This window comes from Sminthopsis crassicaudata, chromosome 6 (genome assembly GCF_048593235.1).
Source record: "Sminthopsis crassicaudata isolate SCR6 chromosome 6, ASM4859323v1, whole genome shotgun sequence".
Taxonomy (NCBI): domain Eukaryota; kingdom Metazoa; phylum Chordata; class Mammalia; order Dasyuromorphia; family Dasyuridae; genus Sminthopsis; species Sminthopsis crassicaudata.
Genome location: NC_133622.1, coordinates 113,608,560 through 113,624,993, shown reverse-complemented (window position 1 = coordinate 113,624,993; position 16,434 = coordinate 113,608,560). Strand labels below are relative to the sequence as shown.

General features: G+C 34.4%; 1 protein-coding gene across 8 annotated transcripts in view; it reads left to right on the top strand.

Annotated features, from left to right (window-relative positions):
* ANK2 (ankyrin 2) overlaps nt 1-16,434 on the top strand; it is a 325,566-nt gene that overhangs the window by 274,314 nt on the left and 34,818 nt on the right. For all 8 annotated transcript variants that reach the window (XM_074272626.1, XM_074272627.1, XM_074272628.1 and 5 more), the window contains exons 33-38: nt 953-1,049; nt 2,261-2,489; nt 4,153-4,278; nt 9,506-9,628; nt 11,515-11,547; nt 13,689-13,710. In XM_074272626.1, the coding sequence (XP_074128727.1) occupies nt 953-1,049; nt 2,261-2,489; nt 4,153-4,278; nt 9,506-9,628; nt 11,515-11,547; nt 13,689-13,710 (630 nt within the window). The remainder of the gene's footprint in view (nt 1-952; nt 1,050-2,260; nt 2,490-4,152; nt 4,279-9,505; nt 9,629-11,514; nt 11,548-13,688; nt 13,711-16,434) is intronic.

The following is a 16,434-nucleotide window of genomic DNA, read 5'->3' as shown; positions in this document are numbered from 1 at the left end:
AGGTGGAGGGCAGTGTGCCATACTGAAGAGAGATCAAGAAGAATAAGGACTGAGAAAAGGCAAATGTAAAATGTTATTGTCATCATTAAATATTTTCAGGATGCTTTGCCTTAACTTAGGTTTCTTGCAAAGCTTTTTGTAACCATTTTTCCAGGCAATAATGTTTATAATTTTCCACTCCTTTCTCCATATAACTTTAAAAATAATTTTATGTTCTAAATAGGGTTGCCTTGGCAGAGAAATTGTGTTTTAGATCCATTATATTGGAGATGTCTGTTGCTTTATCCATTTCAGATTTGGGGTAGCAACAGAACATTTAAGTATGTCAAGTTGGAATTGTTTATTGTTATTTTCTCATTTTTTTAATGGTTATTGATTTTAATCATTTTCTAGCAATTCATTACTGATTTGGCAATAACTTCCACATTATTAACTATCTGATTTCTATGTTTTTAAATTTTTTATTTGTCAATTGTTTTGGTTTGATATGTCTTGTCAGCATTTTGGAATCTCTGGTTTTGATTCCTGTTCAAGAGGGTCCTTCTCCCAGTTTTCCTATAACTGCTAAAATGCTTAGCAAGGTTAATTGTGCTGTTAGTTCTTTAATAGGAAAAGAATGATAAATATTCATATATTAACACTTCTGTTAATGTAAAATTAATAATTTCCAGGTTGACCAGGGATTTGTTTAACTGGAGAATGTATAGTCTTCAGAGGCTAATAATTATTGTTTGTCAAAATATTAAGCAGAAAACTGATACCACAATGATCCTTGGCATGTAACTATCTCAGATCTCTGTTAATTGAAACAGCATGGGATGTCTTACTTTAATTGTTTCATTTTATGGGTGAGAGTATTGGGGTGGATGGAACTAAATATGGAAACATCTCATGGATGGAGTTTTTCCTGATCTTTAATTTTTGTGTGTGTCTGCAATTGTTATTATTTCAGGTGGAACGACTCCAGCACAGTGGGAAGATATCACAGGGACCACACCACTTACATTTGTCAATGAATGTGTTTCCTTTACAACTAATGTGTCTGCCAGGTATGATGATGAACAGGAAGTCCTTGCTTCTAACTTTGTTTTATTACATTCTCTCTAAGAAAAAGATTAGATATTTTCCTATTTTAGTGTGTTTCATTTTATATGTTAAACTAGACTTGATAGATTTTATATGTTAAACTAGAATTGAGAATTATTAGTGATATCATAATGAAAAACATGTCCCATTAGAAACCAATATAAGGAAAATGGATATCTTCCCATTCTGACTTGATATGATTTGAGAAGCTTCTAGCAGGCTTTTCCAAAGACTCACAGCCTTTAGCATGAATTTCCTGCTGTCAGAAAAACAGCCAACATTACTTAAAACAACAAAAGTGAGTGAATAGCTTATGAATGATAACTCAATTTTAAAACAAAAACTGGAGAGCCTTTAAAATTTTGTGCTTAACTGAAGAAACTGCAGGAGTGTGAGGGAATTGTTCAATTTTCTTGTGAAGATACAAGTGAGGTTTGCCTCTTCTTCCTCTAGTTATTTTACAGATGAAAAAACTGAGGCAAACTGGATTAAGTGACTTGCTCAGGGTCACACAGCTGGGAAGTGTCTTAGGCCAGAATTAAATTCACAAACATGAGTCTTCCTGACTAGGCCTGGCCACTCAATTCACTACAACATCTGGCTGCCCAGAATATCCAGCGTATGGGGCTTGTATTAAAAGCAACTAATTATCTATTGTTGAACCCAAATCCTGCCACAGACAAATGTATGATCCTCCAGCCTTGTCTGTGAAATGAGATTAATAAGAAAACCTCACCTACCCCAAACAGAGTTGCTAATCCCAACAATTTCTTCTATCACTTTAAAATTCATTGATCCATGATTGTGACTGAGGAGCTGAGGAGACATAGACTACAAAAGAAATTATAGGTTTGTGTTTATCATAGATTGTGTTAGGGATAAGTGATATAAAATTGAATTGTTTTGTTTTATAGGCAGAAAATCTTTTGAAAACTGACCAAAGAAAAAGTTTAAGGCTACAAAGGTCTTTTTAAAATTATTGCAGCATTCTTTTTCTTTTTGGCAACATTCTTAATGATATAAACTTGAAACCCCTTTCTCTAAAAGGACAACTGATATATTCAAGAGCTTTTCCTTAAGGATGTGATCATATTTCATCCATTTACATCCAGTATTTGTTGAACACCTACCATGGGTGAAGTACTTATTAGCTTTATGTTCTTTCCTTCTTTAGGTTTTGGTTGATAGACTGTCGACAAATCCAGGAATCTGTTACTTTTGCTTCCCAAGTTTATAGAGAGATTATCTGTGTACCCTATATGGCCAAATTTGTAGTGTTTGCCAAATCACAGGATCCCATTGAAGCACGATTGAGATGTTTCTGCATGACAGATGACAAAGTGGACAAGACTCTAGAACAACAGGAAAACTTTGCTGAGGTTGCGCGGAGCAGGGATGTGGAGGTACTGCATGCCTAAAGCTAGATGCACCCCTTGTAGCTATCCAACTTCAGTAGATTGAAAGCAAAGAAAATAAAGATGAGTCCAGACCAAACCACATAAAATAACTACAGTTTTGTTAATTAGTCCTGGTGTTCATTTTGATGAGAACTAGATTCAAGGAACTAAAATGATGATATTAGGGTTTCTGGTGATCAGGGAGTTAAATGATGAGATTAGTGGCAGGTTCAGGGAACCAAATGAAGAGGTTTGGCTCCCCTAAGTCCCCTTTAGGATTGGACACAGGGTAGAGAGTTGTGGGAACTGGTTCTTCATAAAGGAATTTACAAATCCAAAAAGTTTGATTGATAAAAAGAAGTTTATTATTAGCATTGGGAAGTCAGTCTTTGCTATGCATGATTACAAAGGCTGAATTCCTTAGTGGCAAGGCCTTGGCAGAGAAGTAAAGTTTCTAGTAGAGAAATTCAGACAGAGAAGTATAAAGTCTGGTTAGGGAAATAGGTGAGGATAAAGAGAGGGTAATGCTGAAAGAAAATATTATTTCAGCAGGCAGAGGTTTGCGGCTATGCCAGGAAGAGAGTTTCCTTGGCATGTCTTATTAAGTCCTCTTTAAGGACTAAGTTTAAAATTGGCTCTTTTTATAATAGAAGGCTTGACTACAAGCTGAGGTTTGCTCTTGATGAGGGCTGGTAGGTGGAATTTGAGCTGGAATCAGAATAGACAATCTTGGAATTGAATGGGTGTTTTTTCAGTTCAATGGGGTTGGAATCTCCAGCTCCTGACTCAACTAGCCCCATCTAGATAAACCACTTTACTTGATTCACTAGGGCTATCTCTCACTGAGGCCCAGGGTTCAAGGAGAATCTCTCCTTCAAGGAGCTTCAGGTGCTTTACCTCATGGCTAATTCTCAAAGTGAGAGAGAGAGAGAGAAAGAGTTTCAGGACTTTCCTCATCATCTGCTATTTTAGATAGTTACTATCAACAGTCAAACTCCAAAATGCAGATGAACTTTTATAGCCAATACTCCTAGACAGTAAGTAGATACTGGGGTTGTTGGGTCCTACAAGAAAAAAAGTGCTGTTTTTATAAAAATCTTTATAAAATTATGTCTCTAAAGACATTTCTATTGGGTAATGAATCATGCCCTTAGAAAAATCATATTATTGTTTTTAAGTTTTCAAATTGCTAAGAACCTTCTACTTGAAATTAGGAGTATTCATTTTTTTGTAACCAATAAAATTTCCCCTTTGCTATAGTTTAAAATTAGTAGCGTAATATGAATCTCAGTTGTGCCAAAATAACTCAATTTAGCCATTTTAGTTTTACTAATAAGAAAGCTTTATCCATTAAAAAAAATCCTGATATCTTTATAGTATTCTTCTATAGTAGATCTAAAAGCAAGAAGTAGCACATTTGTAGGAAATTCAAATGATTCTTCTTATCATTTAAAACTTCCAACTGGTCATAAATGGGGTATGTAAAAATGGATGTCTTGCTTCATATTGATAACATTATTGTGGACAATTTAAAAGTCATGGTAGGTGTATATTCTCTGAGAACATTCAATTCCAGGGGAATCACCAGGGATCATATCTGCACCAAACAAACAATTGCACTTACCTTTACATGTTGTTTCTTCACCCCTTTCCCCCAATCCTCCCATAGGTATTAGAAGGAAAACCTATCTATGTGGACTGCTTTGGGAATCTGGTACCACTAACAAAGAGTGGTCAACATCACATATTCAGTTTTTTTGCCTTCAAAGAAAATAGACTTCCACTATTTGTCAAGGTAATGACATAAGAGCTATTGTAGTTGTAAACTTAAGATGGTTCACTTAAGAATATGTTTTATCTTTGTTTTCATATTATGGAATTTTTTTCCTACAGTTACCAAATAGATTGAAGCATGTAAAACAGATTTATATATATTTACATTTCTTTTTGAATTAAACTATTCTCATTTAACAGAGGAATCCTTAGCATTAAAAAAAAATATTATTAGGGAAGTGGACAGTGTGTTTTATAAATATCTTATTTAGTCTTCATAATTCTGCAAGATAAGTGCTGTTATTATCCTCATTTTGAGGAAACCGAAATAAAGAGGCTAAGTAATTTGCCCAAAGGCACAAACTGTTTGGTGTCTGAGGCTACATTCAAATTCAGATATTCCTCACTCCTGCCTCAGCACTCTATTCAATGCATCACCTAGCTAAATGACTAAATTTCACAATTAAGCATTATTAGATTTTGATTTTCAAAAATGTGCAGGATTGAATAGATCTGTAATTTCAACCTTTTGGATGGAATAGGGGAATTCTTTCCACTCACTGATAAACATTCTTACACCTTTTATACATTTCACATTCAGTGATTTTTAACATCTGTATATCATCTTTCAGACCCTGTTTCCAACTACATCAGAGTTTGATGCAAACATGACCTTCCACTGTGCCCTTTAGAATACCTTTTTCATAGAAAACAAACTTTCTCTCATCCTGAATCTTTTCCCCCTCGTTCCTTCCATCTACTACCAATTACTTCAACCTGGATCCCACACAGATGATACAACCTCACTGGCCACCATTGATTTTACTTTTCCTCATTATCCTTAGATCATTAGTAGAGGTAAGAATAGTTGGAACATTCCTTACTCTCACTCCTCATTCCATGTTCTCTCCTTCCTTTCATCACATCAAAATCCTAGTACCTTTTGTCTCTAAACACTCAAGTCGCTTTCCTTCTTTTTTTCATGGCTTACCTTCTTTCTTTTCTTCCAACTCCCACTCTCATAATAGGAGATTTCAGCTTACACATTGGTTCTTCTTCAAATACCCTAGACACTTGATTTCTTTTTAAAAAATTTACATTTTATTTAATTTTTAAATACACATTTCTTTATGAATCATTTTGGGAGAGAAAAATTAGAAGAAAAGGGAAAAAACATGGCAGAGAAAAGAAAACTGAAAAAAGAAGTGAACATGTAATATCGGAGAAACTGAGGCAAGATAGAGATTAGAGAGTTTTCAATATTTTATTTGAATTTCCGAGAGGGAGAGATTTTCTGGGACCAAAGGATCCATTTGTTTCTACAGTTAAATCAGACTTTATTCTCAAAGAATCCAGCAGTGAATGTGAGTTTCCCATGAACTATATACATGTGGCTCTAAGCAACCAGGGTAGACCAAGGCAAGGGGGTCTGAGCATTGAGAGTGGGAATGGACCATCAATCAGGTTCTCATAGATTAGGGGGTAGGACCATAAATTCTTACCAATTGGGAGGATTTAGAAGGTGTCTAACTATACCTACTCAGTTCCAGACTTAGTGATAGAGGATGCCAGTTCCCTCTGAGACAGGACATCTGGAGTCTTATGACTCTTTTGGAATGTCAGAGTGGCCAGCTACAGTCCTAATTATCTCAAACCTAATTGGAAGTGGGGTTGCAATCAGGGAGCTTGAAGTAGAACAATTCAAGGAACTGAACTTGCAGAACAATTCAGGGAAACTGAGGCAGCACAATTAGGGAAACTGAGGCAGGACAATTAAAGGGAACTGTGGCACAACAAACATAACATGTGTTCATTTGTGTTCAATCTCCATAGTTGTTTTTCTGAATACGATATCATTTTCTATCCAAAGTCTATTGGGATTGCCTTGGATCACTGAAGCACTGAGAAGAACCAAGTCTTTCATAATTGATCATTGCACATTCTTGTTATTACTGTGTATAATGCAATCCTACTTTTGCTTGTTTTACTCAGCATCAGTTCATGTAAATTTTTCCAGGCTTTTTTAGAACAATAATATTGCATTACCTTCATATACCACAACTTATTCAGCTATTCCCCATTTGATGGGCATCCACTCATTTTCCAATTCTTTGCTACCACAAAAAAGAGCTGTTAGAAACATTTTTGCGCATGTGGCTCCTTTTCACTCCTTTATGATTTCCTTGAGATATAGACTCAGTAGTAGCACTGTTGCGTCAAAGGGTATGCACAGTTTTATAGCCCTCCAGAATTGTTGGATCATTTCATAACTCCAACAACAATGCATTAGTGTCCCAGGTTTTCCACATCTCCTGCAACATTTATCATTATCTTTTCCTGTCATCTCAGTCAAAGAGGTGTGAAGTAGAACCTCAAGGTTGTTTTAATTTGCATTTCTCTAATCAACAGTGATTTAAAGCATTTTTAAATATGACTATAGATGGCTTTTTCTTTATCTCAAAATTATCTGTTCATATTCTTTGATCATTTATCAATTGGAGTATGGCTTGTATTCTTTTTCACCCAGTCCTTTATATATTTTAGGAATGAGACCTTTATCAGAAATATGGGCTGTAAAATTTTTGTTCTTCTTTGATAATAATTCCTCCCTTCTCCAAAGAACTGAGAGATTGCTCTCCTAATTTGCTTAAGGTATCCACTTTATGCCAAATCATGTAGTTATTTTGATCTTATTTTGGTATGGAGTATTGATTTCTTTTCCTTCTCATTTCCTATGATCTATTTCCTCATGACACACAAAGTTGGTTATACTGTTAATTTTACCATCACCACAAATATATCATTAGGAATTCCAAAATCCCCTAATCTGACTTAAAACCTCTTGGTTTATTATCTTTCCCTACTCCAACAAAATCTTATTATTTATATTATATGATCTCTATCCCTTAACCCCTCAGTTCTCTCCTGGACCATTTCCCCTACAATAGCCACTTTATTGTATGTACCCTCTTGACCTCTTAGTTAACCAATTTGACTTTAATAAGTCTTCCTCTTATAAATCTCTACCACCCTTATCATACTGTTAATTTTGTTTTTCAATACTGTTGATTATGTTCTACCAAACCTCTGCCTTAAATCACTCCCAATATTTACTCTTACACATGTATTGTTATCAAAGGTAGAGAAAATCACATAACCATTGACAGGGACCACTACAAATGTGTATTATACAACTTCAAGTGTTCCCTTTCTGTTACTAGGAAGTCTTGTTATACTTCCTTTATCAACTTGCTTTTCCATTCTTCCAAACTTTTTATTCTTCCCACTATTTTCCCCACCCTCTCAGCTTAGAACCTTTCCTCTTATTTTATAGAAAATATTGAGACCATTCACTCTGAATTCCCTCTTTTCCTATCACTAAAGTGCCTTCTGATATTCTTCCTTCACCCCAGTCACATGATGAAATGGTCTTATCCTTTATCAAGATTAACCCTTCTACTTGTTCAAGTATTGTTTCCTCCAATAGATTCATCCTTCTCCCATCCTAAATCACTCCTGCCATTTGTAACTAAACTTTTTGAAAGGCCATAAATAATACAGTTCTAATTTCCAACATTATCATCCCATTAAAACTGTTCTCTCTAAAGTTACCCATGATCCCTTAGTTGTTAAATTCAGTGTTCTGTTTTTGCATTGCTAAAAACCTAGGAAATGTGCCTTCTGCTTGAATTTCAGCCTCTCAGTAGCCTCAATAGTAACATTCATTTCTAGATTTTTGGGATACCACATTTATTCTCTTCCTACCTATCAGATTATTCCTTTTCTGCCTCCTTTGCTAATTTCTCTTCAAAATCACACACTGCAATTGTAGGTGTCTCACAGGGTTCTGTACTAGGCCCTCTTCTCTTCTCTCTCTATGATCCATCGCGTGATCTCATTAGCTTCCATGGATTTAATTACTATCTATATGGTGATAATTCTCAAATTGCACATCTCCAGCTAGCCATAAGATATCTTAAACAGAACTCATTATCTTTCCCCTATAGACTATCCTATAACTATCAATATCATCATTATCCTCCCAGTCCCTCAGGCTCACAACCTAGTCATTTTAGACTCATTATTTCTCACCAATACCACTCCTAGGCAAACAGTTGTGAAGGCCTGTTGATTACATCTTTGCACATCTCTCAGATATGTTCCTTTCTCTCCTCTAATATTGTCCCCAGTCTAAAACTGTTCATCATCATTACTTTACACTTGGATTAATGTAATAACTGCTGGTGGAGTTTATCTGCTTCAAATCCCCAAACATAATAATAAACTCTAATAGTACTCTACCACCTCCATGTTGGCATTCAATAATTTCATAATCTATCCCCTTCCAATCTTATCATTGTTTTTATACCTTATTGCCCAACATGTATTTTTCAATCCAGTGGTACTGGCTTCTTGGCTATTCTATAAACAAGATACTGCATCCCTTAACTAGAGGCATTTTCTGTGGCAGTTCCCCACTCTGGAATGTTCTAGCTGCAGACCTCCCTGGCTTTTTTTAAGTCCCAACTAAAATCCCACCTTCTACAAGAAGCCTTCCCTAATCCCTGTGTAGGATACTTTCCTACAGAAACTTTACACTAAGTATTATATACTATAGTATTTAAAAGTTTTATTTTTATTTACAGTTCCAAATTATGTCTCTTCCTCCATCCTTTTTGTAATGTTCTGATCGTCTCTCAGTTGTAAGCCTTCTCTGGGAAGAGGTTTCTTTTCTGTATAATCTTTTCCTCTATGAGCAGGTTTCTTGGGAGGCTTCTGGAGCCTCCAGCCAGCCTCTTCTTCTTCCTGAATCCTGGTTCTGAATCTCCTCCAGCTCCTGTACTTCCCCAATCCAAACTGCTCTCCAGGCTCAATGTTGCCTCTTTTATCCTCCCAGAGTATGGGCGTGGGATCATACAAGGGCTTCTGGGAAGAACCACTTCAACCAATGAGCTTGCTCCTCCTAGAATTCCTAAGGTGTAAACTCCCTTTATAGGCCCGAACCAAAGGTCTGAGCCAGAGAACTGTCAAGTCAACCTGAATTCTCACCTTGTCACTGTCCAGACAACCTGAGTTCTCACCTGGTAATCCTAACACATGCATATAGAGATAAACACATAAAGAAAAGATTCTCTGCCACCAAACTTGCTTATTTCAAACTTTTTCCTCCTAATGGTTTTGAATACTGTCTAATAAAAACAAAATTGATCTAAACTGCAAACTCTTTTTCTATGCCCTTCCTCTTTCAGGTGCGAGATACAACTCAGGAACCTTGTGGAAGACTTTCCTTTATGAAAGAGCCCAAATCAACCAGAGGATTAGTGCATCAAGCAATCTGCAATTTAAATATCACATTGCCACTTTACACTAAGGTACCATTTAATATCTTACAGAAGAACCTCAAATACTATGGGAGTAGATTCTCTTCAGCTTTATCAGTAAGATAAAGTCAACCTAGTGTATCACACAGAGTTGTGTATTTATAGTTCCCAACAGCATTTCTACCTAATACTCTCAAACTAAGGGAAGAAAAAGTAGAGTTGTTTTTATTTGTTCTTTTGCCAGAGGAAATAATTGGACTAAAAAGGGAAAGATTTCTCAAAAATGATGTGACTACAGAAGAGGGGAAAAGTTATGGTTGCAACAATTTAACATTTTAAGCTGATAACAAAGAAACTGGCATGCTCTTGATTACTGTGTTCCCTTTATTTTGGACGTAATCTATTCAGTCCTAGCAAGATATCATCAAATTCTGTTTCCTACATTGAATGTTTAGTGATAGCTAGGTGGTGCAGTGAATAGAGCACCAGCCCTGGAGTCAGGAGGACCTGAATTTATCTGGTTTTAGACACTTAGTAGCCATGTGACTCTGGAAAGGAGTAGAAAAAAAAAAGAAAGAAAGAAAAAAAGAATAAATAAATTGAACATCTATAGGAATATTATAGACTTTAAAATCAGGGAAATCTCAAATTTTCAATCCCATCATGGAAAAAGAACAAGTTTAATGTTAGAGAATATATACACAACATAATATAAATATATACGTATGTACACACATACATATAATGTCAGTTGACTAAAAGAGAAGAGGTTTAGTTTTCTTACCAAACCATAGGCTTCAGACACAAGATGTTTCAGACAGCATCCTGTTTATTCTCTGAAGAATTTTAAAGGATAGAACTTTTACAAGAAGTCATTAATGGTATTCATTAAGACCAGATTCCTTTTAACCACGAAGATATATTTCAGTAGCCCCACTAGTTCTGGGAAGTACAGGAGGGGTATAGAGATAAGAATGGGTGGGGGGTATAGAGATAAGAATGGGGGGGTATATATGTAGGACTAGGGTTCTGCTATCTAGCAGAGTTAGATACTTAGAAATTCTGGTTAATCCAATAATACATTTAATATGTAACAATCATGTATGGATGATATAAATTTGGACAATTAGGATGTAATAGAATGTTCTATGTGTTGTGTTATTAAAATGTATTTTAATCTTTTTTTTTTTTGATGTTTCATGAGGCAATCTGAGCTCTTGTGTAACCTTGGAATTATCCTAATGAACTTCTATCATTACTGTTTTATCATTTAGTGGAGAGTACATAGAATTTTAGAGTTTACTCTGTATAACATTTTTTTTTTAACGAAAGAGATATCAACATGTAATCCTAATCAATACCCTAGTGCTTTGTAACTAATTACTAATCAGTACATTGGATAAAATAGGAAAGTATATCAAATATTATTTTCCCAAGTCTGTTAATGTACTTATTTATTGAAGTAGGAATGGTTAACTAAAATAAAACTAATGTTCATATGCTAAATTGTTTTCAGCATGTCCCTACAGAGCATTATTAATCTCATAATCCATCTCTAATGAGAAGAATGTATCATGGTCAAAAATATTTATACATGGAATCATAATGAAAAATCATACTAAGCATATGTGATAATTATCATTTTATATTACTGTGCTATACATAACGTCCCCTCATATAAGTCAGGCATTAAGGTCTATCATCAGTCTAGCAGCTAATTATAATTTTGGTCTTTTGTCTCTGATCTAGATTTCCACATTTAAGTCAATTCTCTTGATTTTTTTCCTTGTCTTTGGATAGTTAAAAAATTATGTTCTCTGAATACTTGCCTGTTAGCATTTGGCAGCAGGGTATTCTCCTCTTTGTATCTAAATAGTCTCTGCTTTTCCTGCTGTTTTGTTTTCTCCTTCTTTTGCATGGCATCTTGGGGCTGCAAGGAGTCAGATTCAGATCAAGAACAGGAGGAAGAGGTAATTTTGCTACTTTGTCACTTGCTCTAATGGCTGTTATTCTGTGTTCTAATCACTAACAAGTGGGGCCTTGCATGCATATAAAGCAATAAATAGTTCTTGATAAACTCCAAAGTATAATGCCTACTTCTGTTTCCCTGGTACTGGATTGAAGTGATTCTTTTAGAGGCTTAAGTCATACAGAACTTTCTTTATAGTTCCCTTAAGATGATTTACATTTGTTTTGCTCATTATCAGCTAAGCTAGAAAGTTGTGGGTTCACTTTTAATGATGTGTTTAATATTAGTCAGTGGAAGGTCTTCTGGATCTTTTGTCCTTATTTCAAAAAAAGATTCAACAGACTTATTTTTGAACACCAAACAATATAAAATGTAAAAGACCTTTTGAAAGTACATCATGCATTGGTGGTGGAAGGAGGGTATAAGGTAAAGATTGCAACTTCCAAATACAAAATCAGCTGGTGCCCAGTTTAGAAAGAGAATATGATAGGGCTGGCTGAGGCAGGAAAACTCAGACTATAAGATCCTTCACCATCCTTAAAACAAGCTCCCGAAACATGGAAAATACCCAGAAGTCCCAGCTTCAGAGGGTGGTGAGATTTCCACCAAAATCGATGTCATATGCTCAATACATAGCTATTGATTTAGGCATTTCCACATAACTGTAGTGATTTGAACCTATGTCTCAGAGGTTTGATTTTTTTCCCCTCCTCCACTGGGAGATGGGGTAGTTGAGAATTAAACCTTTGTAACAATAATATAGCCAACCAAAACAAATTTCTAAATTGCCTTGTCTAAAACATAGTCTTATTCTGCATCATTTCTTAAAGGCCTTTAAATATTCTTTCCCTAGTATTCTATTTCCAGTAATAATCAAGGTGTTTCAGTTACTGATATTTCAATGGATGCTTTTTAAAAAATAAAACTTGCAGTTATTGGAATTATATTTAACTATGTCAACTAAACACTAAATTTGGTTTCATATTTTGACATTTATCTTTTTTAATTTTTAAAATAAATATATTTATTATGACACTTTACATAAAGTTTGGGAGATACCCAATAAATCACTGAAAATAAACATTGTAAATGTAAAAATGAAGCACAAGAAAAACCATTTTTATATTTTGCCTCAATACCAGACATCTCAATAAAACTCCTACTTAAAATGGAGTGATATAACAGGAAGGGTGATAAATAAGTGACATTGATTAACCATATAAAAACTACATATACTGAATGTGAGAAAATGAAATTCTTTGTTTCCATTGAAATTCAGCTTTAACCAAATCTATGATACATGAAAATACACTATTCTGTGAATTAATCCTCATATTTTCCATTGGAAAAAATGCAGGAAACCTATGCAAAAAGTGATATTCAAATGGCAGTGACAATTTTGGTGTACAAAAATCAAGGATTTTTAACAAATCCTTTTATCGTGAAAGAGAAAGGTTACAAGAATGATTAAAGGCGATCTATAAAAATAATGAGTCAGCATAGTAATTGGCTTCCCAGGTCAAGAACACCTAATTGTGGGACCCCAGACAAGTCACATAAAGTCCCAAACAACTCTCTAATATATTGAGTTAACAGAGACGATAACATCTTCATTAGTAGAGGGAGCTTCTTCTGGGAGTTCCCCATATCAAAGAAATCACTGATCTGAAACAAACGCAAACACAAAAACAATTCCGTTATTCAAAAATCTGGATTTCATCATAATGAAAACAGTTTGCAGCAAACATTATCATCTTTCCTTTTTCTTACCTTTTCTTCAACAAAACTAACCTTCAGACCAAGTTCAACTTTTCCTTACCTTTCCCTCCATAAACATTTACCCTAGCTTTTTCAGAAGGATTTTAAACCACTTGAAGATTTATCTTATCACCACTTCTATTCCCTACCATTACTTAATTCTTGGTGTAGAATAGAGGAGTCATGATGAACAAGAAAAAGAAAGTTTGCCTACAACCCATGCCATCAGCCCTGATTGTGAGAATCATATGTATAGTCATTCCTCAAGCCTGTGCTGATCCCCATTTGTATATAGTATGTGGGTAACAGGCTATTGTGCACATCAGGGGCTTTGAGACAAGGTACTGTTTGTAACCATTTCAATTTATGTATGTTTTCTTTCAGATCGATATGACATCAGAAAAAAGTAAGATTTTAAATAAAATTGAGTTTGTATGAAAGCTGGCTATGAATTTTTTTTTAAAAAAGCATGAGAGAAAAATGCAAGCTAGTTGCCATTACTAACAATGATAATAACTATTATTATAATCATATTATCATTATTAAGCATTAATTTATATTTATAAATGCAGCTTTCCAGTTAAATTACAAACATACTTAATCAGTGAGCTAATTGGCAATGAAAGATGATTCCTTATTTAAGCATTCACTTTTCTTTGACATCCATGATAACCCTGCTATGCTCTTATGCTTGTTTAGAATCCCATCCCACCATTTTATGTTTTGTCTTTTTATTGCTATAACTCAAACACATTATTTTTTTTAGTGAAAGGACAGTATCACTTTTTAAGTTTACCTACTAGTTTCTGAGTAGAATTCATTATTTACATAGATGCATGTATGTACAAAATTGATACTGTCTGAAATTTTTGAAGCTATGCAATCCCTTTTTCTGTGGTGAAGTGTTATTACGCTTATGACTGTGTATGGAAATCATTCCTGGTATGGTGGAGGAGAAATGTTCATTTGCAGAAGTCAGCAGTGAACAAGTAAAAAGCAACTAGGCCAAATCAACCAATGACAAAGGATGCCTTTGTATGGAGATGTGTCTAGATAATTGTTCAACCTCCCCACCACCACCCCAGTTAGATCTGTTTCAGAGGGAATTTTATTTTTAAGTGGAAACTATAAAGTTATAGATTATTATAATTGGAAGAGACTTTGGTGGTTGTCAGTCATTGTTGATTAATGAAATAAACAAATCTTTATCAAGAGCTTATTATGTGCCAGGCACTATGCTATCCTTCTCCTAATGCCAGAATTTCTCTTCATGAAATCCTTCATGAGAGAGTGACAACTCATTTCAGGCTTAAAACATTTAAAATATTTAAATTTTCCAAACTGTTTAATTTGAGTTACATTGAATATTTATTACCTCAAATGAATATGCACCTTTGAAAAACAATGTACATTTTGTACCACCAGATTGTTATTTTTAAAAAAATTACATCCCAAAGTATTTTGATTTCTTTTTAAATTATTGCATTTCATACTATTATTTTAAAAGGGAGAAATACCTCATCAGTTCCTTAAAGGAACACATATATATACATACATATATGTATATATGATTTGGTGCTTGTTTATGTTTTGTTTTACTTGTGTGTGTGTGTGGGGGGCTCACAACCCAAACTTTTAAAAATAAGTAAATTATCAGAAACATTAACTTTGAAGGACTACTTTTTGAGAGTTTATTCTTCAAAAGAGGAACAATTAAAATAATAGCAATAGCTGGCATTTGTATAGCACTTTAATGTTCACAAAGTACTTTATATCTATTTCATCTGATCTTAACCCCTGTGAAGTAGATATTATCATCTCCATTTTACAGATGAGGAAACTGAAACATATAGAGATTAGGGGATTTGTTTAGGTCTTCCTAATTCCAAAGACAACACAAATGAATTTTTTTAAGTGTGAATTTCCCAAGGAGAAGATCTTTTTGCTGGAATAAACTACACTGTTCTCTCTGATTCTGTTAGATATTTTATCTCATTTCCCTATGTCCTCTTTTAAAATTAATATGTAAAAGAGAACCTTTCCTTAATGCAGAAAAATTGTGATCTCAACAAAGAGGAGAGTTCACATTTGTTCTGTACCTTAAATTTTTCAAAGGACTTTACAATAGTCCTACTTCATCTCATTTGATCCCAACCCTATGAAGTAGGTGGTATTATTTCCCCCCATTTTGCTAAAAAAAAAAGAACCTGAGGCTTATAGGAATGAATTGATTTGCAACAAATACATGTATTAAGTCTCTGTAAAGTAATTTCAGCTCAAGTATTGCTGATTCCAAGTCTAGCAGCACTCTCTCCACTGTATTAAGCTGCTTCCCTTTGCTTATTGGAGATGGGTCTTCTGTTGTTGGAACAAAAGAAAGTTTCCTTAAATGATTTAATATACTATGGTTTTTAGTTTTGAATAAAGCAAAATATCTGCCAACGATGTATTTTTTTAAATAACAATGCATATACTCTTGATAAACTCAAAATATAAGTTACCAAAATGTGCTCTAAGTATATGATTTCAAAACATTTCCACTTAGAAACTCCTCTGTCAATTTAACTGGAGGTTAATTTTCAAAATTTCTTAGCCATCATTGGTTTGTATGACTTCACATTTATCTGCCATAAGCTGCCTACACCCAATATTTTGCATATTGGTTTGTAGGGAAATAAATATGCTTCACCATGGTATTTTTTTTCTTAACCAACTTTTCTTATTTATAACCATTCTCCTGCCAGTACTTTTAAATAAGGCTATATTCCCAGCAATTTTGCCACATCTTTGCTTTGCATGGAAATAACTTGGCTTACATAAACAGTGTGTGTGTGTCTAGTGTGAATGTCTCTTTTGAGTTTGGGGTTGCCATCCATTACCTTTCAACTCATATATGTTGATTCACAATTATTCTTGTTTTTCCCCTTCTTTTTCTTCCTTTGATCTGTTCATTATTTGTTTTAAAAAAGAGGTTGCTCCAAGGAAAGGCCGGTACCTCTCAACATGACATTGTTTCATTGTTAGGTGTGAGTTTCCCTTAGATGAAATGCCGGTTTGCAGCTGATTCAGATTTATGTACATAATATAGTAAATAAGTTGCACTTACAGAATTGAACACACACAACTCAAG